Here is a 21,829-nt window from a genome sequence, read left to right as displayed (position 1 = left end):
AGCGGCAATTCAACATTTTCCAGCTTCCGGCTTCTTGAGGGTCTGCTTGATTCCGGCCGCAGGGGGAGCTGCCGCTTCACACTGAGTTCTTCACGCTTCACTTTTGACACTGAGTTCTTCTTCTGTACGCTGCTGGAAGGTTTTATGGCGACATACATTACTTAAATTAGCCTCCCTGCATAAGCAGTACCTAAATTCCTATTTGACTGTTGCAACTGTTTTTCAGCTCCATAGCTCAACAGCAAGCTGGACTATTAAATGGCCAGAAGCTTACTCCGACCCAGGTTGGCTCAAACTCAGGACCTCTCAGTCAGTAGCGATTTATTGCAGCCGGCTACTAACCAGCTGTGCCACATGTATTTGTGTGGCATTGAATAGTTGCCATCCCTGTTGTAAGCCACCCCGAGTCCCCTAAGGGGAGATGGCAGGGGATATCAATGCAATGGATTGATTGATTGGTCTGATGCAGCCTAGGAGGTGATATTATTACAAAAGGACAGCCCAAGGGAAGCTGGTCTCTGCTCTTACTTATCCAAGAAGATTTTGAAGACTGAAGGCGTTGGCGTGTGTGGGAGAAGGAGTCCCTTGCGGTGCAGGTGGACACAGAAATCTGCAGATCCCGCAACGGCTGAATGCCAGACAACTAAGGTGGGCCCAGTTTTGAGCAAATTCACTTTACATTCCTTTCCGGGGAAGGAATCTTTCCTAGCTGATGCACTGCTTCAGATGCCCCAAAGCTGAGAGTAACACTGCATTTGGCCCTCAACCCTTGGGCTTAGTGGTCCAGACTCAGGCACGGGGCAGGTTGGATGATCCCAAGGGGCCTGCAGAGGACAGGGAAGCTGTGGGGCTGGCCAGGGAACTGCAAGAGGAAAAGAAGGCTGACCCATGGCTTTTGGAGAAGGAGTCTGGTGAGGAAAACCGGCTTGTGGTACTTTTGTGGCAAACTGTATGTTCCCCAGAAACCTAGGGAGAAAGTTTTGGGACAGGTCCACAAAACAAGCTTTTTCTTCTTCTTTATTCGGTCAGTTGTTTGCAACTCTTTGTGACCTCATGGACACTTTGGCTAGAGAAAAAGCCTGAAACTGCTCAGGTGGCAATTCTGGGGGCCGGGAGCCCAGAGGGATGTCAAGAGCTATGTTCAGGAATGCCCGACATGTGAGCGGGGAAAGCAAAGCGTAGGCAAGTCCACAAGGCTGTTGCAGCCAGGAGCAGATCCCTAACAGCCCTGGAAGCAGATACCCGTGGACTCCATAGTGGAATGACCAGAGAACAAGGGCTCTGACACAGTACGGACTGCCATGTATCTGTCTCTAAATAACCCCCCGTTATCCCTCCCAAGAGGCTACCTCATGCACAGCTGGCTGAATGGTTGTTGCGGCGTTTTTATCGCCTGCATGGATGCCCAGGGCACACTATTTTGGACAGGGGCCCGCAGTTTACAGCTAATAAAGGTAATAATAATAATACAACGGTTTGGATCCTGCCTATCTTTGCGATTGCATCTTCCCCTATGAACCTGCGCTGGCCTTAAGATCTGCTGGGAAGGCCCTTCTCTCGCTCCCACTTCCATCACAAGCACGGCTGGTGGAGACGAGGGGGAGAGAGGGCCTTCCTTCCCAGTGGTGCCCCCCCCCTGCTCTGGAACTCCCCAGGGAGATCAGATGAGCACCCACCCTGTCCATCTTCCGTATAGACCTGAAAACTTGGATGCTTCCATGTGCCTTTGATGAACCGGTTCCTTTGCTGACCAGAACCCCTCGCCCTCACTCATTGTCCGGCCTTGCAGCACCGTATTACCCACTGTCCCTGCGCTAGCCCTTGCCCGCCCTCTTAGATCTCAACATGCCCACTGTTCTCGGCTACTGGTTGATGGTTATTGTTGTTCTTACGTTGTTATGATGTTTGTTGCTTGGTTTTATTGTTTGAATGATTGAAATGCAATTGTATATTAATTTTGTTATTTTTATTCTGTTTTTGCTGGGTGTAGTCCCCAAATAAGCCGCCCCGAGTTCCTTCAGGGAGATGGTAGCGGGATATAAGAATAAAGTTATTATTATTATCTATACACATAATAAAAGTGAAAATATGTGTATGTGGCAGAGGTGTCCATTTACACAGACGTGCTTCCACTTCCACAAATAGCTACAGCTTTCACTACGCAAGAGAAACTAGTGGTCCTCCATCCAATGACATTGCAGTTATAGCGAGCGCTGTGAAAATGTCCAAGAGCCCCGCCAATGTCCTCCACGAACACCATCTTGCCCACCACCCAAGTGAAGGCTTTCATGCGAGGACAATTTCCTCTTAGTTCTTCTGTTTTTCCTCCGCCAGACACCCATTGTTTCTGACTCTCCATTGGTGTGGAATTTGCATGACCCTGCCCACTGTCTTTCCATAACCATTTCCTATTCCTTTCCATGGCACACCGCACACAGAGGAATTGATCGGCAATTGAACATACTAGAGAGAAAGCTTTGGGGAGACTTCACCATCATTTATAGGACTTGTGGGGACTGGGATGTATAGTCTACCTGCAATCTAAGAGCATTCTGAGCTCTACCAATGATGGGCCTGGAACTAACTTGGAATTCTTCTGTTTTCAGAGTGTTGTTCCTTATTTACTGTTCTGATTTTGGAGTTTTTTAATACTGGTAGCCAGATGTTGTTCATTTTCATGGCTTCCTCCTTTCTGTTGAAGTTGTCCACACGCTTGTGGATTTCAATGGCTTCTCTGTGTCACCTGACATGATAGTTGTTGGAGTGGTCCAGCATTTCTGTGTCCTCAAATAATAAGCTGTGTCCAGGTTGGTTCATCAAGTGCTTTGCTATGGCTGATTTCTCTGGCTGAGTGAGTCTGCAGTGCCTTTCATGTTCTTTGACTCATGCCTGGGCAATGCTGCTGCGTTTGGTGGTCCCTATGCAGACTTCTTGTCCACAGCTGCATGGTAGTCATCAGTTTCTCTATGCGGTCAGTGGTTCCCTTGATGTCTGGTAAGAACACTTTTCCTCTGGGTGGATCTTTGTCTTTACTCTCATGGCTTGTTCTTGGCCTTACAGCTCTTCTGATGTCTGTGGTAGAATCTCCATTGGCCTGGAGAGCCCAGTTGAGGTAGTTTAGTTCACCTTGGAGGAGGTGAGATTTGCGGATACTTTGTGCACGGTCTGTCAGGGCTTTGATTGTGCTTCTTTTTTTTACAGGGGGGTTGCTCTATGCAGGCATTATTATTGTATGACACAGCAAACAAGACAGACAGGCTGGATTTCGTATCACAAAATCACAAGTCGAACAAGTGTCTAGGACTGTGTGATGTATTTTCGGATGATGCGCGCAGATCCCAGTAGGGTGGCCTTTTGCAGTTGGCAGATCGTAATTTTGTCAATGCCTATTGTCCAAATGCCGGCTGAGATCTTTTGGCATGGCACCCAGTGCGCCGATCACCAGGCATCATCATAATCATCATCATCATCATCATAATCATCATCATCATCATTATGTTTATTATGTTAAGCTTCTTACAATTAAAAGTATGACCACCAGATTTACAGATATTTGCCAAGGTCACAGTCCAACAGTCACATGTCAGGAATGCATTCACCACAGTTCATAAAATAACCATGAATGCAAGAGTACAAACAGAAGTCAGAATTCCAAAGTCAAGCCAGAGAGGCAGGGGTGCAAACTGAAGTCCAAGTCCATAAATCAAGCCAAGTAGTCAGTCCAGAACTTAAAGTCATCGACTCAAAGTAGAGTCCAGAATAGGATTATAGGAACAAAACTAGAGTCCAGAATTCTATCCAAGGGGCAGCAAAGGAAAGATCCAGAACAAGATGTATGATATTATCTGTCACAAAAGAGCGATTCTTTCCCGTAACCTTTTTGTCATGACAGCTCAATTGCTGTTTATTTCAGAAACCTTTCACTGATCATCCCAGAAGCCTGCAATTATTTTCTTGAGGAGAAAAAAGGTCAGGTTAACTCCTTCCAAACTATCTGCAATACTGAGAAAAGTCCTCCTCTGTTGGAGACCTGTCTCCAGAATCAGTCAAGACCAAACACACAAACTGTTGTACTTTTTTGTCCATTCTACCATTTTTTTTGTCTGCCTGGGAACCTTGTCTAAGGAAATTTTTGAGGAGTACTAGGAACATAAGGACAGGTCTCTTCTAGCTGTGTGAAAGTACTTTGATGTCTGATGCATGTGGAACATTGTGTGAAGCTCTTTCCACATTCCATTCATGCATGTAGCTTCTCCTGTGTGTGCGTCCTTTGATGGGAACACAAATTTCCATGCTGACTGAAGCTCCTTCCACATTCCATGCATTTATGTGGCTTCTCCCGGGAGGGGGTCCTTTGATGCGAATGCAGATGTCGACGCAGAGTGTTCCATGCATGTATGTGGCTTCTGTGTGCATCCTTTGATGGTTACGGAGATCTCTACTCTGACTGAAGCTCTTTCCACATTCCACACATTTATATGGCTTCTCCCCTGTGTGAGTCCTTTGATGGATGCGTAGACTTCCACTCTGACTAAAGCTCTTTCCACATTCCATGCATGTATGTGGCTTCTCACCTGTGTGCATCCTTTGATGGATATGCAGAGGCCCACTCCGACTGAAGCTCTTTCCACATTCCACACATTTATGTGGTCTCTCACCTGTGTGCATCCTTTGGTGGATATGGAGATCTCCACTCTGACTGAAGCTCTTTCCACATTCCATGCATTTATATGGTCTCTCTCCTGTGTGCATCCTTTGATGGTTACGGAGATCTCCACTCTGACTGAAGCTCTTTCCACATTCCATGCATGTATGTGGCTTCTCCCCTGTGGGAGTCCTTTGATGGGTGTGTAGATTTCCACTCTGACTGAAGCTCTTTCCACATTCCATGCATGTATGTGGCTTTTCTCCTGTGTGGGTTCTTTGATGGGAATGGAGCTTTCCACTCTGACTGAAGGTCTTTCCACATTCCACACTGTAAAGATGTGGCAGGGAGGAATCCTTTCGAATCCCACCGCTGCCACCAATTTGTAAAGATGTACAGATGTGTGAGGTGACAGGAATGGAATCCTTTCTGAACCCACCACACACGCAGATACCAACAATTATAAAGATGTCTTATGGATGATGATTTTAATTATATTATTCTATGTTTTAACTATCTTCTTCGCTGCCACCAATGGAGGAGATGTCAGGCAGATGACACTTGTTGTTTTTATGCTTTCTTTGTTTATTTTACTTCAGATGTTGATGTTGCTTAACTTAGTATAGGAGTATGACAGAGACTTAGATGGAATAAAAGTTAAAACAAGTTTATTGCATGTACAGAGCTTGATGGTTTCTTATATTTTGTAAAAGGCACTTAGCTTAATGGTTACAAACAGATATGAGGTGTTCAAACTTTCAAAATACTTCTTCCTCCAAACTAAACTAGAACCTGATTCTCCTGGATCCACTGGGATTAACTTTCCCTAATCCACAGCCTCTATAAATAACCCTAAACAAGTCCCCTAACTTGCTTAGTCTGGCCTAATAGAGGTCTGTCCCTCCTGGTTTCCTTCAGTCTTGAAACCAGACTGCTCCCTGTGATTCAAAATCACAGACTGTCTAAAATAAGTCACTTTATTTTAGATCTGACTCAAATTCTTTTATTTGAGCCACCCTGATCCTCCACATGAGAATCAGTGCTTTCCCTGCGACTAGAAATCACAGACTCAAACTGGGTTTTAAAACATTCCCCCTTTTCCTTTCCAAATGGCGGTTGGCTCCGCCCCCGTTGTCATGGCAACCTGTCCTTCAATGCTGAGCTGGCTACCTCCTGGTATTATCAGCTCTAATACTCACCATTTTAAATTAACCAAACCTGACTGTTTAAACAAATCAAATAAACATGTCATCCATAAACAAAATAAAATCATACACTTTACACACACATTTATGTGGTCTCTCTCCTGTGTGCATCCTTTGATGGATATGGAGATCTCCACTCTGACAAAAGCTCTTTCCACATTCCATGCATTTGTGGCTTCTCCCCTGTGTGAGTCCTTTGATGGAAACGTAGACTTCCACTGTGACTGAAGCTCTTTCCACATTCCATGCATGTATGTGGCTTCTCCCCTGTGTGAGTCCTTTGATGGGTGCGTAGATTTCCACTCTGATTAAAGCTCTTTCCACATTCCATGCATGTATGTGGCTTCTCACCTGTGTGAGTCCTTTGATGGATACGCAGAGGCCCACTCCGACTGAAGCTCTTTCCACATTCCACACATTCATGTGGTCTCTCACCTGTGTGCATCCTTTGATGGTTACGGAGATCTCCACTCCGACTGAAGCTCTTTCCACATTCCATGCATTTATGTGGCTTTTCTCCTGTGTGGGTTCTTTGATGGGAATGGAGCTTTCCACTCTGACTGAAGCTCTTTCCACATTCCACACATTTATGTGGTCTCTCTCCTGTGTGCATCCTTTGATGGATATGGAGATCTCCACTCTGACTGAAGCTCTTTCCACATTCCATGCATTTATGTGGCTTCTCCCCTGTGTGAGTCCTTTGATGGAAACGTAGACTGCCACTGTGACTGAAGCTCTTTCCACATTCCATGCATTTATGTGGCTTCTCCCCTGTGTGAGTCCTTTGATGGAAACGTAGACTGCCACTGTGACTGAAGCTCTTTCCACATTCCATGCATTTATGTGGCTTCTCTCCTGTGTGCATCCTTTGATGGATGCGTAAATTTCCACTCTTACTGAATCTCTTTCCACATTCCATGCATGTATGTGGCTTCTCCCCTGTGTGAGTCCTTTGATGGATGCGTAGATTTCCACTCTGACTGAAGCTCTTTCCACATTCCATGCATGTATGTGGCTTCTCCCCTGTGTGAGTCCTTTGATGGGTGCGTAGATTTCCACTCTCACTGAATCTCTTTCCACATTCCATGCATGTATGTGGCTTCTCCCTTGTGTGAGTCCTTTGATGGATGCGTAGATTTCCACTCTGACTGAATCTCTTTCCACATTCCACGCATGTATGTGGCTTCTCTCCTGTGTGGATCCTTTGATGGATACGCAGATGTCCACTCTGACTGAAGCTCTTTCCACATTCCACACATTTATATGGCTTCTCTCCTGTGTGAGTTCGTTGATGTTTAGCAAGAGAACTTCTCCCAATGAAACATTTCCCACAGTCCTTACAATTATGTCGCTTCTCCCCTGTGTGTGATTTTGACAACGAATTTTCCATTTTTTAACATTTATTATTCAAATATTATGCCTGAAGTTCACAGATATGGACTCCTGAATAGGATATTTCCTCTTCCCAGTCTCTGTATTGCTGTAGCCTTATTTTCTCTTTACCAACCCCTCTTTTTACAGCACAATCCTTCCTTTCCTTACATTCAAAGGTATGTAGCTTGAAATATAATTTCTCCAATTCATTTCTTGTTCTTGTTAACCCTGCGTACTTTCATTTCAGACGTAAGGCAAAGGGCAATGTTTTCTTCATAAGGTTCGTTTAGAGGTTACCTGCGAAATGAATAAGAGGAAAATCTTATCAGGAGCAGAGTACAGAAAGATCTCATTGAACATGAAGAACAATAGCCTAGTGCTGTAGCAATCACAGGGGAAGAGGGGAGAAAGCCTGGCCCAACTGGTAAGAGCCCGTTGCCTGCTGAGAAGCACTTTAACACTTGCCCAACAAAGAACAATCCCTGCAAAGGGGATAGCGGCCTAAGATCCTGTGTCTAATCCAACCTTGGTAAAGGAAGGCCTCTAATAATATGGTCAACATGGAAAGGGGCTAACGATGCAAAGCATTTCCTACCTAGATCCCGCTTCTTCACATCTCCACTCAAAACCTGAGTGGCCATCTGTATGAACAGACTATCCCAAGTGATCAGTCTTGGGAGAAAAATACTTCCTCCAACTTGGGGGAGAGATATTTTCCTGATCCTCTCTTTCCCTGCAGCGTGATGCCTGCCCCACGTTTCTAAAGCAAGGCGCCTGGAGACACTGAGAGCACATTAGGCCACAAAGTTCCTTGACATACTGCATTCTTACAAAACCTATACCACAAAGGTATGTAACTTCAGCCAGAGCCAAGGCACTCAGCCTAGCAGCAGTACATGAGAGAAGGCGGTATAGAGGAGACAGATGGATAGACCCCCAGGGTGAGTGGGAATCCTGCTGCCCTCCAGATCCTTCTGCACTCCAACAGCACCCTTGGGTGGGAGACATGATTCCTGCCCAGTTCTGCTCAGTTCAGTCCATTTTAGAAAGGACATTGGCAAACTGCAGCGGATTCATAGAAAGGCAACAAGGACAGGAAGACATTACATTGTAAATTGTAAATGAAGGAAAAATAAAGGCAAAAGTTTGCTTTTGCACAGGAGACAATGTTGTGGCTCGATCTAAAATTACGTGCTAAAGATGATGCTTCTGACCGTCATCTGGGTAGTACCAGGTATAGCTTGTGCCACCAGATGACTGCAACTAGGCCGACCACCTGCTCCCTCGATCCGTGTCCCTCCTGGCTAGTAAGATCTTGCCTGGAGGGATTACGTGAACCTCTGTTGAATATAATAAACAGCTCCCTTGAGCAAGGAGTTTTTCCAGAGGGTTTAAAAGAGGCGATGGTATCTCCGCTGATGAAGAAACCAGACTTGGATCGTTCGGTTCCCGCTAGCTACCGCCCAGTCTCGAATCTTCCGTTTCTGGGCAAGGTGGTTGAGAGGGCAGCAGCGGAACAGTTGCAGCAGTTCCTCAATGACACAGCCGGACTTGATCCCTTCCAGTCCGGCTTCCGTAGGGGGCACGGGACGGAGACTGTGCTAGTTGCCATCACAGATCAGCTTCACTGCCAAAGGGATCAAGGCGGATCAGCGCTGCTCGTGTTATTGGATCTCACAGCAGCATTTGATACGGTCGATCACAATCTATTGACCCATCGCCTAGCCATGATGGGGGTTAGGGGGATACCCCTTAAATGGGTGTCCTCCTTCCTCCAGAATCAGGGACAGCGGGTGGTGAGGGGAGGGAAGGTTTCCGAGAGGTCTCCACTAACTTGTGGGGTCCCACAGGGAGCTATTCTCTCTCCTCTATTATTTAAGATCTATTTGCGACCGCTTGCCCGACTGGTGCGGAGCTTTGGGCTCGAGTGCCACCAGTACGCTGATGACACTCAGCTCATTCTGAGGATGGAGGGCCGGTCGGACTCCGTACCCAATAGTTTCCATCAGTGCCCTGAGGCCGTTACTGGATGGTTGCGTGCCAGCAGGTTGAGGGTGAATCCAGCGAAGACGGAGATCCTTTGGCTGGGCTGTCCGGGTGGGGGGGAGATGCAGCTGCCTACCCTGGATGGCGAGACACTGCGTCCGTCATCTTCTGTAAAAAGTCTTGGTGTCTTATTGGACCCTCTGCTCACAATGGAGGCCCAGGTCTCTGCTGTGAGCAGATCTGCGTTTTTCCATCTACGTCAGGCTAGGCGACTGGCTCCCTACCTATCTAGGAACGACCTGGCTACGGTGATCCAGGCGACGGTCATCTTGAGGCTCAACTACTGTAACGCCCTCTACATTGGCCTTCCTCTGTCAGTGATCCGGAAACTGAAGCTGGTGCAAAATGCGGTGGCTCATCTTCTCGCCAGGGTGCCGGCGAGGTGGCGTATCACCCCAATTCTACAACAGCTGCACTGGCTACCGATTGAGTACCGGATTACTTTCAAGATACTGGTACTAACCTTTAAGGCCTTACATGGTTTAGGGCCGGCGTACCTGAGGGCCCGCTTATCCCCCTACCAACCCCAGAGATTACTTCGGTCCAAAGACCAACATTTGCTTGAAGTCCCTAACATACGGACTTATCATTTGTCTTCTACTAGGCAGAGAGCCTTCTCGATTGTAGCCCCTCATTTATGGAATGCCTTGCCAGTTGAAACTCGAACTATCCGAGACCTACTTGCCTTTCGGAAAGCCTGCAAAACCTTGCTCTTCCGACAAGCTTTCGATGGGTGAAAAACTCGGGGCTATGTCTGTTTTTATTGTTGTTTTTATTGTTGTTGTTGTTATTTTAAAGCTAAGTGTATTGTTTTAATCTATTTCTGTAAACCGCTCTGAGCCAAACTGGGAGTAGCGGTATACAAGTCTAATAAAATAATTAATTAATTAAATAAAATGGTCCCCCAATTAACCAGAGAATTTGTTGATCACATTCACAAGGACTGCCAAAGGGGTTCCTAAGACCATCAGAAATATGTGTTTTCTGATGGTCTTTGACAACACCTCTGACATCCCCCTCGTGACCTACCCAGGGGTCCCGACCCCCAGGTTGAGAAACATTGATTTACACTGTTACCCTATTGCATATGAAATTTGTTATAGACAAAGACAAAGAGAGAACTCTGAAAACAGAAAAGGAAGAAAGGGGAGAAACAAGAATGAATGGGGAAGCTCAAATTTTGAAATTGAAGATAAAGTGAAGTTTTTCTTTTGACGAAATAGGTACAGTCTCAATGCAATCGTGATTTGTAATGTTCTGGATTAGAGAGAAAAGAGAAAGGAAATAAGGAAGATTTTTCAATGAGACCTTGAATTGAACAGAAGTCAAAACATCTTCCTGAAGCATTGCCAAATAGAGGAGCTTGTTTAGAAAAGACGTTTATTTGAAAACTTATCACAATATGACATCTATTGGATGAAAGTGGTTACATAACAAATCCAATGTTCAGTTGAAACCTCCTAAAATGGAGAAAGGAAAACAACATAATAAGATATTGGAGAAACATGAAGAAGTTATGAAACCAGTGGAAATTTTGAATGGATTAATCGATAGTGCCAACAATAAGCTGGATCAAATGAATACCATAATGAAGAATTCTCTAGTGGCCCCCAAAGAAGGACAATTGAAACTGGAAAAGTTTCCGAAAGTTTCCGGGCCAAATTAAAGGTGCAGGTTATCTATATATATAAAAGGGTAATGAAATTTCGGCCTAGGACAAAACAACAAAACTACACATCCCAGAAACACTAAACTTGGCAGCACAACCCCTCATCCATGCCTCTATGTTCATACAACAAAAAGAAAAGAAAAATAAACTCCTAATTAGAGGGAGAGGAATAATTGTTTTTATCCAATTGCTGCCAGTTAGAAGGCAAATTAAGCACCAAAACTTCATGTTAGACAACAAATTTGACAGAAAAAGTAGTTCAATACGCAGTAATGTTATGTTGTAATTACTGTATTTACGAATTTAGCACCAAAATATCACGATATATTGGAAACATTGACTACAAAAATGGCTTGGATTATCCAGAGGCTTGGATAAGCGAGGCTTGGATTAGTGAGACTCTACTGTATTTGAGAAAGTACGAAGCAGTGATCCAAGGCGGATTTATCCTTACGGAATCCAGTTTGCTCAGGGCTGATGGTTTTGTTCTGGTCCAGCCTGGTCTGCAACTTTATTAATAGGAATTTTGCACAAAGCTTTCCAATTACCGATAGAAGGCTAATTGGCCAGTAATTGGAAGGATCGGGAGGGTCACCTTTTCTGTAGATTGGAACTATAATGGCAAATTGCCAGTGGTTTGGTAGGATGCCCGTGTTGTTAATGATGGTGAAGACTGCCACCAAGAAGAGGGTCCACCACTCAGGATCCGATGTCAAAATCTCCGGGATAATTAACTCCGATCCAAGTACTTTTCCATTTTTTAGACCAACGATCAGGTCTGCTCCTTCACTACTGAAACAGGGTGCCAGTCGGTCAATTCAGGAGAATCTATCGCTTTTTTTTTCGTGTCAGGAGCAACCCGAGTTGCTTCCGGAGTGAGAGAATTGGCCGTCTGCAAGGATGTTGCCCAGGGGACGTTGCCTGGATGTTCTGCTGTTTTACCATCCTTGTGGGAGGGAGGCTTCTCTCATGTCCCCGCATGGAGCTGGAGCTGAGAGAGGGAGCTCACCTGGGTGGGGTTCGAACCTGGCAGCCTTCAGGTCAGCAGCCCAACCTTCAAGCCACGAGGCTTTTATCCCCTAGGCCACCGGAGGCTCCAAAATCTACCCCTGAGCTCTGGGTTTCTAACTCATCCGCCCAAAAGAGGTTGGAAAAAATGACTATATCCGTTTGAGGGAGAGACTTATTTATTTATTTATTTTCTTACTACATTTATATGCCGCTCTTCTCACCCCGAAGGAGACTCAGAGCGGCTTACAATTCAAATGTACATACAATATATTATTAGCATAGCACAATATAAGCCATTAAATTACTATATTGTACTATATAATTTCATGGTAATATTATTAGTAATATTACATTTAATATATAATATATAATTAATATTATATTATATTATTAATTAGTATAACATTGTATTACATTATAATATTATCATCAATATTATAAGTACATACAATATATTGTATATTTATAAATTATTGTATATTATATATATGTATATAAAATTAGCACAGCATGTTGCTATGGCACAGGAGACGAGATGGAACTGCCTCCCTGGCTCTTCCCGTTGCTCTAAATTTACATCATTATCCAACATTCTGGATTATCCAACGCATTTTTGTCGTCAATGTTTTCAATACATCGTGATATTTTGGTGCTAAATTAGTAAATACAGTAATTACTACGTAGCATTACTGCGTATTGAACTACTTTTTCTGTCAAATTTGTTGTCTAACATGATGTTTTGGTGCTTCATTTGTAAAATCATAACCTCATTTGATGTTTAATAGGCTTTTCCTTAGTGCCTCCTTATTATCCAGCATATTCGCTTATCCAACATTCTGCCGGCCCGTTTATGTTGGATAAGTGAGACTCTGCTGTATATCCGTTTGAGGGAGAGATGTATTTACATCCTTGAGGGCGGCTGACAACAAGGGCACCATCTGACGCCTTGAATGCCTATAAAAACAAAGCCACATTGAATTGAAGACTGAGGGTGAAGGTTGGGCTTGAACTGCTCTGTCCATTGGCCAAGAACCAAAACTGCTCGTGGTTGTTTGTTGGGATATTTATACCCCGCTTGATCTCCCCAAAAGGGACTCAAAGCAGCTTGGCATGAAAGCCTCAGGAGACCATTGAAAATGCGTAACAAGACAAACATGAAAACAGCCTTCTTCAGGGGCAGCCCCACCAAGAGCGCGTCACAGTCTTCTGGAGGGGGGGGGGAGGGGGAGAGAGAGGACGCATGCGCAGAGGAGAGAGCAGGCCGCAGAGTCCCGGGACAGACAGACAGACAGACAGACAGACAGACAGGCCGCTCCCTCCCAAAGGCCGAGAAGAAGGAAGGAAGGGAGGGAGGGAGGAAGGGAGGGAGGGAGGAAGGGAGGGAGGAAGCCCCCCATCCCTCTCCCCACTCACCTCCTCCTCTCTCTCTCTCTCTCTCTCTCTCTCTCTCTCTCTCCTTCCTTCTTTCCTTCCTTCCTTCTGACAGGAAAGAGCGCCGCCCGGCCCCTCCCCCCCGTCTTCCCGCCTCTCGCTGCACTTCCGCCCTCAAGAAACATGGCGGCCGCGGGCAGGAGACCCACAGAGGGGCGGGGCCCGAGACAAGCGGAGAGGCAGGCGGACAGACACGCCCCTTCTTTCATTTCCTCTCAACCCCCAGCGTCCGCCAATGAGAATCCGCCTTCCTCTCTGGCGTCATCGGTCTCCGGGCAGGAACGCCCCCGCCCCCCCTCCGCCCTTCTGCCGTTAACGGTCACTCCAGGAATCGGCCAATGGGAATGGGCCTCGTCTCGCCGCGTCATCCGTCTCCAGGCAGACTCGCCTCTGGGCCGGACTCTCCTGGCCCGCTCCTCATGGCAGGCAGGCTGCTGAAGCGGGGAAGGGGGGGCCAGGCCAAGGAGCGGGAGGCGCCTCTGCGTGGACGGGTCGTGTCGGGGAAGCAGCCTCCTCTCTCCGCCTCCGCTCGGCGAGGTTTCCCGGCTTCCTAAAGTGTCGCTTGAGAACCTGAAGTGTAGGTCTGACGGGACTGGCAGTTTCCTCTTCCCTCATTATAACGACTGCCATATACAGTAGAGTCTCACTTATCCAACACTCGCTGGATAAAAAGTCCCCAAACATTTTAAACAGAGGGCCAGTTCACGGTCCCTCAGACCGTTGGAGGGCCAGACTATAGTTTTTTCAAAAAAACTATGAACAAATTCCCATGCACACTGCTCATATCTTATTTTGAAGTAAAAAAAAAACGGGAACAAATAAAGCCTCATCGATAATAATAATAATAACAATAATAATAATAATAATAATAATAATAATAATAATAATAATAATAATAAAGAGGGTTGGAAGAGAGCCCTTGGGCCATTGAGTCCAACCCCCTTCTGCCTTTGTGCACCAAAAGCACTAGAAAAGCACCCCTTAATAATTAATTAAATAATAATTAAAATACCATTATAAACAAGCAAAGCTTTGGAAGGCGCGCACCAGACGCAAGTGTCTTCCTCGGTGGAGGAGGAGGAGGGAGCCGCCACCATGGGGGCCGCATAAATGGCTTCGAAGGGCCGCATGTGGCCCCCGGGCCTTAGTTTGGGGACCCCTGCAGTAGAGTCTCACTTATCCAACACTCGCTTATCCAACGGATTTTCTGGACCAATCACAGTCTGGCTTCAGGCCTGGAGACGGCTCTGGTCGCCTTGGTGGGTGACCTCCGCAGGGAGCTGGACAGGGGAGTGTGACCCTGCTGGTTCTCTTGGACATCTCAGCGGCTTTCGAGACCATCGACCATGGTCTCCTTCTGGGACGTCTCTCCGGGATGGGCCTTGGGGGTTCCGCTCTGCAGTGGCTCCAGTCCTTCCTGGAGGGCCGTTCCCAGATGGTGAAGCTGTCTGCTCTGACCCCTGGCCTTTGACCTGTGGGGTCCCGCAAGGTTCCATTCTGTCCCCCATGCTTTTTAACATCTACATGTAACCGCTGGGAGAGGTCATCCGGAGTTTTGGAGTCTGGTGCCATCTCTACGCGGATGACACCAACTCTACTACTCCTTTCCACCAAACTCCAAGGAAGCCCCTCGGATATTGGATCAGTGCCTGGCCGCTGTGTTGGCCTGGATGAGGGTGAACAAACTGAGACTTAATCCCGACAAGACAGAGGTCCTCCAGGTCAGTCGTAAGTCTGATCGGGGTATTGGGTGGCCACCTGTGCTGGACGGGGTCACACTCCCCCTGAAGGCGCAGGTCCATTGCAGCTTGGGGGTCCTCCTGGATTCGGGGCTGACGCTTGAGGCCCAGGTGTCGGCCGTGGCCGGGAGGGCCTTTGCACAACTAAAACTTGTGCGCCAGCTGCGACCGTACCTCGAGAAGTCTGATCTGACCAGGGTGGTCCATGCCTTAGTTACCTCTAGACTGGATTACTGCAATGCGCTCTACGTGGGGCTGCCTTTGAAGACGGCCCGGAAATTGCAATTAGTACAATGTTCGGCAGCCAGGCTTCTAACTGGAGTGAATTACAGGGCGCGTTCAACGCCTCTGTTTAATAATAATAATAATAATAATAATAATAAAACTTTATTTATACCCCGCCACCATCTCCCCAGCGGGGACTCGGGGCGGCTAACATGGGGCCATGCCCAAAGCAATACAATATAATAAAATATAAAACAGCATATCATAACATAATTAAAAGTAATACAATAGATAATAATAGACATCACATCAAGAAATCAAGAAACAGTAAAACAAGAGCAGGCCGCATGAACACAAAGATAAAACCCGGAGTGAGAGGGACAGAGGGGTACTCCAATGTGGACAGGGACCTATAAGAGTGGGGCAGTTTAGAGGATAGATGTTCGGGGGGGAGTAACACAGAAATATATAACAGAAGTTACTCACCAAAAGCACAGCGGAAGAGCCATGTTTTCAGGTCTTTCCTAAAAGCTAACAAAGTGGGAGCTTGCCTGATTTCAGTAGGCAGTGAGTTCCATAGTCGGGGGGCCACAGCAGAAAAGGCCCTCTCCCTTGTACTCACAAGGCGGGCCTGGGATATAGACAGTGGTGATAAAAGGGCCTCCCCGGATGATCGTAAAGATCGGGCAGGTTTATGGAGGGAGATACGGTCACGGAGGTAGGTGGGTCCCAAACCGTTTAGGGCTTTATAGATGATGGTCTGCACCTTGAATTGGGACCGGAAGATGAACGGCAGCCAGTGGAGCTCCTTAAACAAGGGAGTGGATCTCTCCCTGTAACTTGCCCCCGTTATTAATCTGGCACCCGAGCGTTGGACCAGTTGTAATTTCCGGGCCGTCTTCAAGGGAAGCCCCACGTAGAGCGCATTACAGTAGTCCAGTCTAGAGGTAACTAAGGCATGCACCACCGTGGTCAAGTCAGACTTCACGAGGTATGGTCGCAGTTGGCGCACAAGTTTGAGTTGTGCAAAGGCCCTCCCGGCCACCGCCGACACCTGCGCCTCAAGCGTCAGCCCCGAATCCAGGAGGACCCCCAAACTGCGGACCTGTGATTTCAGGGGGAGTGCAACCCCGTCCAGCACAGGCTGCCACCCAATACCCCGATCCGACGCGCGACTGACCAGGAGGGCCTCTGTCTTGTCAGGATTGATCCTCAGCTTGTTCCTATTTTAAACTTGTGTCCTTTGTATGATGTTTTATGGACTTTAATATGTATTTTATAGAAAGGCAATTTTAATGTAGATCTTTTATAGTTAGTTTTATATATATATATCTTTGTTGAATTTTGACAATGTTCGTGTTTTTAAAATTTTGTGGTAACCTGCCTCGTACTGCAAGGAGAGGCGAGTAAGAAATAAAATTATTATTATTATCATTATCATTGTTATTGTTATATGTACGCATTGAGTTGCTAGAGGTGTCATTTCAGTTTGATTTGCAGTTTTCCTTCTTGCAATAGGACTGAAAATGCAGCCCTTCAGTGTCTTCCCAGGTGGGACCCTAAGCTGAGCTGAGCCCTGAAACTGAGCTGGAAGACAAACAGACGGCAAAGAATCTTCTTGTACGTCTTCTTGGGCTGTTGAATGCGCCTGTGTTCTTAGGGCCGTTTCCTCATGGGTCTCTTTATAGGACTGCAATGGTCACCTCTGAGGCCTGTTTATGTGACCAGCTTCCCACCCCTTGCTCTCTCTCCAGGGTCTGGAATGATGCTGTTGCCGAATCCTCAGCCGTTTCTCCCCCTTTGCGATGGAGTGGGACTGAGTCAGGTGAGCAGAAGGATTCCTGGGAGCAGAGGACGGGGCCTGCCGGGGTGTCTTTGGTTAATTGTCAAATATCTGTTGAAACAGACAAGATCGAATGTGTTTCCTTAGAAGTGAAGTACTGAAGGCACAATTACAAGGAGGAAAAAAATGAAGAGAAAACTAAATAGATGCCTCACCCTCACTCATCGCCCGGACTTGCAGCGCTGTATTACCCGCCCTGCCCTTGCAACTGTTCCTGCGCTAGCCCTTGCCCGCCCTCTTCGATCTGAACATGCCCACTGTTCTCGGCTACTGGTTGATGGTGGTTGTTGTTCTTATGTTGTTACAATACTTGTTTTTTGGTTTTATTGTTTTAATGATTGAAATGCAATTGTATATTAATTGTGCTATATTTTATTCTGTTTTTGCTGGGCATAGTCCCCACGTAAGTCATCCCGAGTCCCTTCGGGGAGATGGTGGCGGGATATAAGAACAAACTTATTATTATCTATACACATGATAAAAGTGAAAATCTGTATGTGTGTGTATGTGGCAGGGGTGTCAATTTACACAGACAGGCTCCCACTTCCACAAATAGCTATAGCTCCCACTATGCAGGAAAAACCAGTGGCCCTCCCTCCAATGACACTGTAGGTTATAGCGAGCGCCGTGAAAATGCCCAAGCGCCCTGCCAATGTCCTCCACAAACACCATCCTGCCCACCACCCAAGAGAAGGCTTTCATACGGGGACAATTTCCTCCTAGATCTTCTGTTTTTCTTCCACCAGACACACCAGTGTTTCTGACTCTCTCCATTGATGTGGAATTTGCATGACCCCGCCCACTGCCTCTCCCATAACCCTTTCCTACTCTTTTCCACAGCAAACTCTTTTCCTACTCTTTTCTCACACAGCAAACAGGAATTGATCAGCAACTGAACATATTAGAGAGAGGTTTTGGGAGAATTCAGCATCATTTATAGGACTTGTAGGGACTGGGATGTATAGTCCACCTTCAATCTAAGAGCACTCTGAGCTCCACCAATGATGGACCTGGAACCAACGTGGCACACAGAACCCCCATGACCATACTGCAGGGGTTTGTGGGAATAGACCTTGATTTGGGGAGTTACAATTTACCCTTATCCAGAGAGCACTGAACTCAGCCGACACTGGACCTGAACCAAAATTGACACACAGACACAATACTGGCAGGGTTTGGGGGGGATTGACTTTGCAATATGGGAGTCATGGTTCACGTGCATCCAGAGAGCACTAAACCCACCCGACTACAGTTCTCGACCAAACATGGCCCACAAACCCAACATGGCCGACTGAATACTGACAGGGTTTGGGGTGACTGCCATTTGCATATGGGAGTTGTAGTTCACCCTTAGCCAGAGAGCTTTGAACCCAGTCGACAAATAACCCAGCCAACAAATGCTTTTTTCAACTCACCTGGGCACCACTGGGTCTCCAAGCTTTTTACTCCAATGTTTACAGCTTGGCCATAATGCCAGTAATGTACCACCACGGGCAGAGAATCACAGCTTGATTGAGTCCGAGTTGATGTTTTTATATGTACATATGTTTTATTTAGTTGCATTTTATATGGTGTTTACTTTTTAGACACTTTGTGCCGTCTGTAAGTTGCTCCAAGTCCCTTCAGGGAGATGGTGGCGGGAAAGAAGAATGAAGTTATGGTTGTTGTTGTGGTTATTATTATCAGTTCCACATTCCACCCCATGACGGAAGGTGCAGAAGTCATCGCAACAGTGTCTGCAGTGCGACATTAATTACCAACAAACTGGACAGGGGTTTTGGGGGGAATTGACCTTGATTTGGGGAGTTGTAGTTCTCTACATCCAAAAACCACTGTGAACCCAGCCTACGATGGCACACAGACCCAACATATCCAACTTTAAATACTGATGGCAGTTTGGGGTGATTGACCTAGGAATCCGGGATTTGTAGTTCACTCACATCCAGAGATTACTGAACCCAGCCGGCGATGGATCCAGACCAAAATTGGTGCACAGGCCCAACGTGACTATCTTTTAAAACTGGCAGGCTTTGGGGAGGACTGACCCCCGATTTTGGGAATTGTAGTTCACCCATATCATGAATTTCCCATCTGGAGCATACATAGAAAAGGAAAGGAAAGGCAGGCTTTTTCTAATAAGTAGCACCACAAATGTCCTAACCCAGGCATCGCCAGGTACCTAAGCTAGTCTCTACCTATGTCTTCTTCTTCTTCTATATCCATAATAAAAGTGAAATTATGAAATAATAATACATTAAAACTTTGTTTTTTTACCACATCTGTCTCCGCAGGGGGACTCAGAGCGGTTCTATGTGTATGTCTCCCACTTCCACAGACAGGCTCCCATTTTCACGCACACCCACAACCTCCCTCCCTCTCATGGCATTGCAGACTAGAGAGAGCGCTGTGAACCACGTCCTCCACAAACACCATTCTGCCCACCATCCAAGGGAATGCTTTTCTATGGGGACAATTTCACCCTAGATTTTATCTGTTCCCTCCACCACAGACACCTCAGTGTTTCTTACTCTTTCCATTGCTGTGGAATGTGCACGATCCCACCCACTGCCTCTTCCATAACCCTTTCCTAAACAGACCAGAACTGATCAGCTGACTCCATACAACAGGTCTTGGCACACCGACCTGACATGCCTAATTTGGAATACCAGTGGGTGTGGAGGGGACTGGCCTTAGAGGTTGGGAGTTATGGTTCACCCACAGTGCTCTCTCAGTGGGGGTTCTGTGACCCCACCGACAGATCTGGGCCAAACATGACACACAGACCCCACATGCCATGAAGGGATTTTAGGGGGGGGGGGCTGATACATCATGGTAGAAGTTGTAGTTCACCCCTCATCTAGGGAGCACTCTGAATCCCACCAGTAACAGATCTGGACCTAACCTGGCACCAGGGTGGGAGTTGTAGTTCACCCTGCATCCAGAGAGCACTGTGAACCCAACCAATGACCGTTCTAGACCGAACTTGGCACACATACCCAGCATGGCCAACTTTGAATACTGATTGGGTTTGGGTGGAGGGAACTGACCCATGATTTTGGGAACTGTAGTTCACCCTCATAGAATCATAGAATTGGAAGTCCAGTCCAACCCCATTCTGCCAAGAAGCAGGAAAATGACATTCAAAGCACCCCCAACAGATGGCCATCCAGCCTCTGCTTAAAAGCCTCCAAAGAAGGAGCCTCCCCCACACTACGGGGCAGAAAGTTCCACAACTCTCATTGTTCGGAAGTTCTTCCGGATGTTCAGGTGGAATCTCCTTTCCTGCAGTTTGAAGCCATTGTTCTGTGTCCTAGTCTGCAGGGCAGCAGAAAGCAATCTTGCTCCCTCCTCCCAATGACTTCCCCTCACATATTTGTACATGGCTCTCATGTCTCCTCTTAGCCTTCTCTTCTGCAGGCTAAACATGCATAGCTCTATCAGTCGCTCCTCCTAGGGCTTGTCCTCCAGACCCTTGATCATTTTAGTCGCCCTCCTGTGGACGCTTTCCAGCTTGTCAACATCTCCCTTCAACTGTGGTGCCCAGAATGGGACAGAGTGTGATCCCAGGTGTGGTCTGACCAAGGCAGAATAGAATAAGGGGGAGCAGGACTTCCCTGGATCTAGACGCTGTTCCCCTATTGATGCAGGACAGAATCCCACTGGCTTTTTTAGCTGCTGCATCACATTGTTGGCTCATGTTTAACTTGTTGTCCACGAGGACTCCACGGTCTTTTTCACACGTACTGCTGTCGAGCCAGGCGTCCCCCATTCTGTATCTATGCATTCCATTTTTTCTGCCTAAGTGGAGTATCTTGCATTTGTCCCTGTTGAACTTCATTTTGTTAGTTTCGGCCCATCTCTCTAGTCTTTCAAGATCGTTTTGAATTCTGCTCCTGTCTTCTGGAGTGTTGGCTATCCCTCCCAGTTTGGTGTCGTCTGCAAACTTGATGATCGTGCCTTCTAACCCTTCATCTAAGTTGTTAATAAAGATGTTAAACAGAACCGGGCCCAGGACAGAGCCCTGCGGCACTCCACTCGTCACTTCTTTCCATGATGAAGACGACGCATTGGTGAGCACCCTTTGGGTTCGTTCGCTTAGCCAATTACAGATCCACCTAACCGTAGTTTTGTCTAGCCCACATTTTACTAGCTTGTTTGCCAGAAGGTCGTGGGGGACCTTGTCGAAGGCCTTACTGAAATCCAGGTAGGCTACATCCACGGCATTCCAGCTTGTAACTCTATCGAAAAAAGAGATCAGATTAGTCTGGCATGATTTGTTTTTGATAAATCCGTGTTGACTATTAGCAATGACAGCATTTGTTTCTAAATGTTCACAGACCACTTCCTTAGCGATCTTTCCCAGGATCTTGCCTGGTATCAACGTGAGGCTGACCGGTCAGTAATTGTTTGGGTTGTTCTTTTTTCCCTTCTTGAAGATAGGGACCACATTCGCCCTCCTCCAATCTGCTGGGACTTCTCCCGTTCTCCAAGAACTCTCGAAGATAATTGCCAGTGGTTCTGAAATAACTTCCGCTAGTTCCTTCAATACTCTTGGATGTAGCTGATCTGGTCCTGGGGACTTGAATTCGTTTAGAGAGGCCAGGTGTTCCTGGACAACTTGTTTCCCTATTTGGGGTTGGA

At 46.7% G+C, this 21,829-nt stretch overlaps 2 protein-coding genes and 1 long non-coding RNA gene across 6 annotated transcripts in view; 1 reads left to right on the top strand and 2 right to left on the bottom strand.

The window, feature by feature from the left end:
* LOC103281973 (zinc finger protein 239) overlaps positions 1-21,829 on the top strand; it is a 264,351-nt gene that overhangs the window by 116,341 nt on the left and 126,181 nt on the right. The gene's annotated exons all lie outside the window — the stretch shown is intronic.
* On the bottom strand, positions 4,168-5,109 carry LOC134294907 (gastrula zinc finger protein XlCGF7.1-like; the record flags this gene model as incomplete). Its single annotated transcript, XM_062966747.1, has 1 exon — positions 4,168-5,109. A coding segment is annotated over one exon (942 nt), but the record flags the coding sequence as incomplete, so codon positions are not given.
* LOC107983709 (zinc finger protein 664-like) overlaps positions 5,292-21,829 on the bottom strand; it is a 70,045-nt gene continuing 53,507 nt past the window's right edge. For both annotated transcript variants that reach the window (XM_062966771.1, XM_062966770.1), the window contains exon 3: positions 5,292-7,521. In XM_062966771.1, coding sequence (XP_062822841.1) covers positions 5,936-7,240 — 1,305 coding nt within the window. In that variant the 5' untranslated portion in view covers positions 7,241-7,521 and the 3' untranslated portion in view covers positions 5,292-5,935. The remainder of the gene's footprint in view (positions 7,522-21,829) is intronic.

Source organism: Anolis carolinensis, unplaced genomic scaffold (assembly GCF_035594765.1).
Source record: "Anolis carolinensis isolate JA03-04 unplaced genomic scaffold, rAnoCar3.1.pri scaffold_29, whole genome shotgun sequence".
NCBI lineage: Eukaryota > Metazoa > Chordata > Lepidosauria > Squamata > Dactyloidae > Anolis > Anolis carolinensis.
This window is presented reverse-complemented; position numbering and strand designations above follow the sequence as displayed.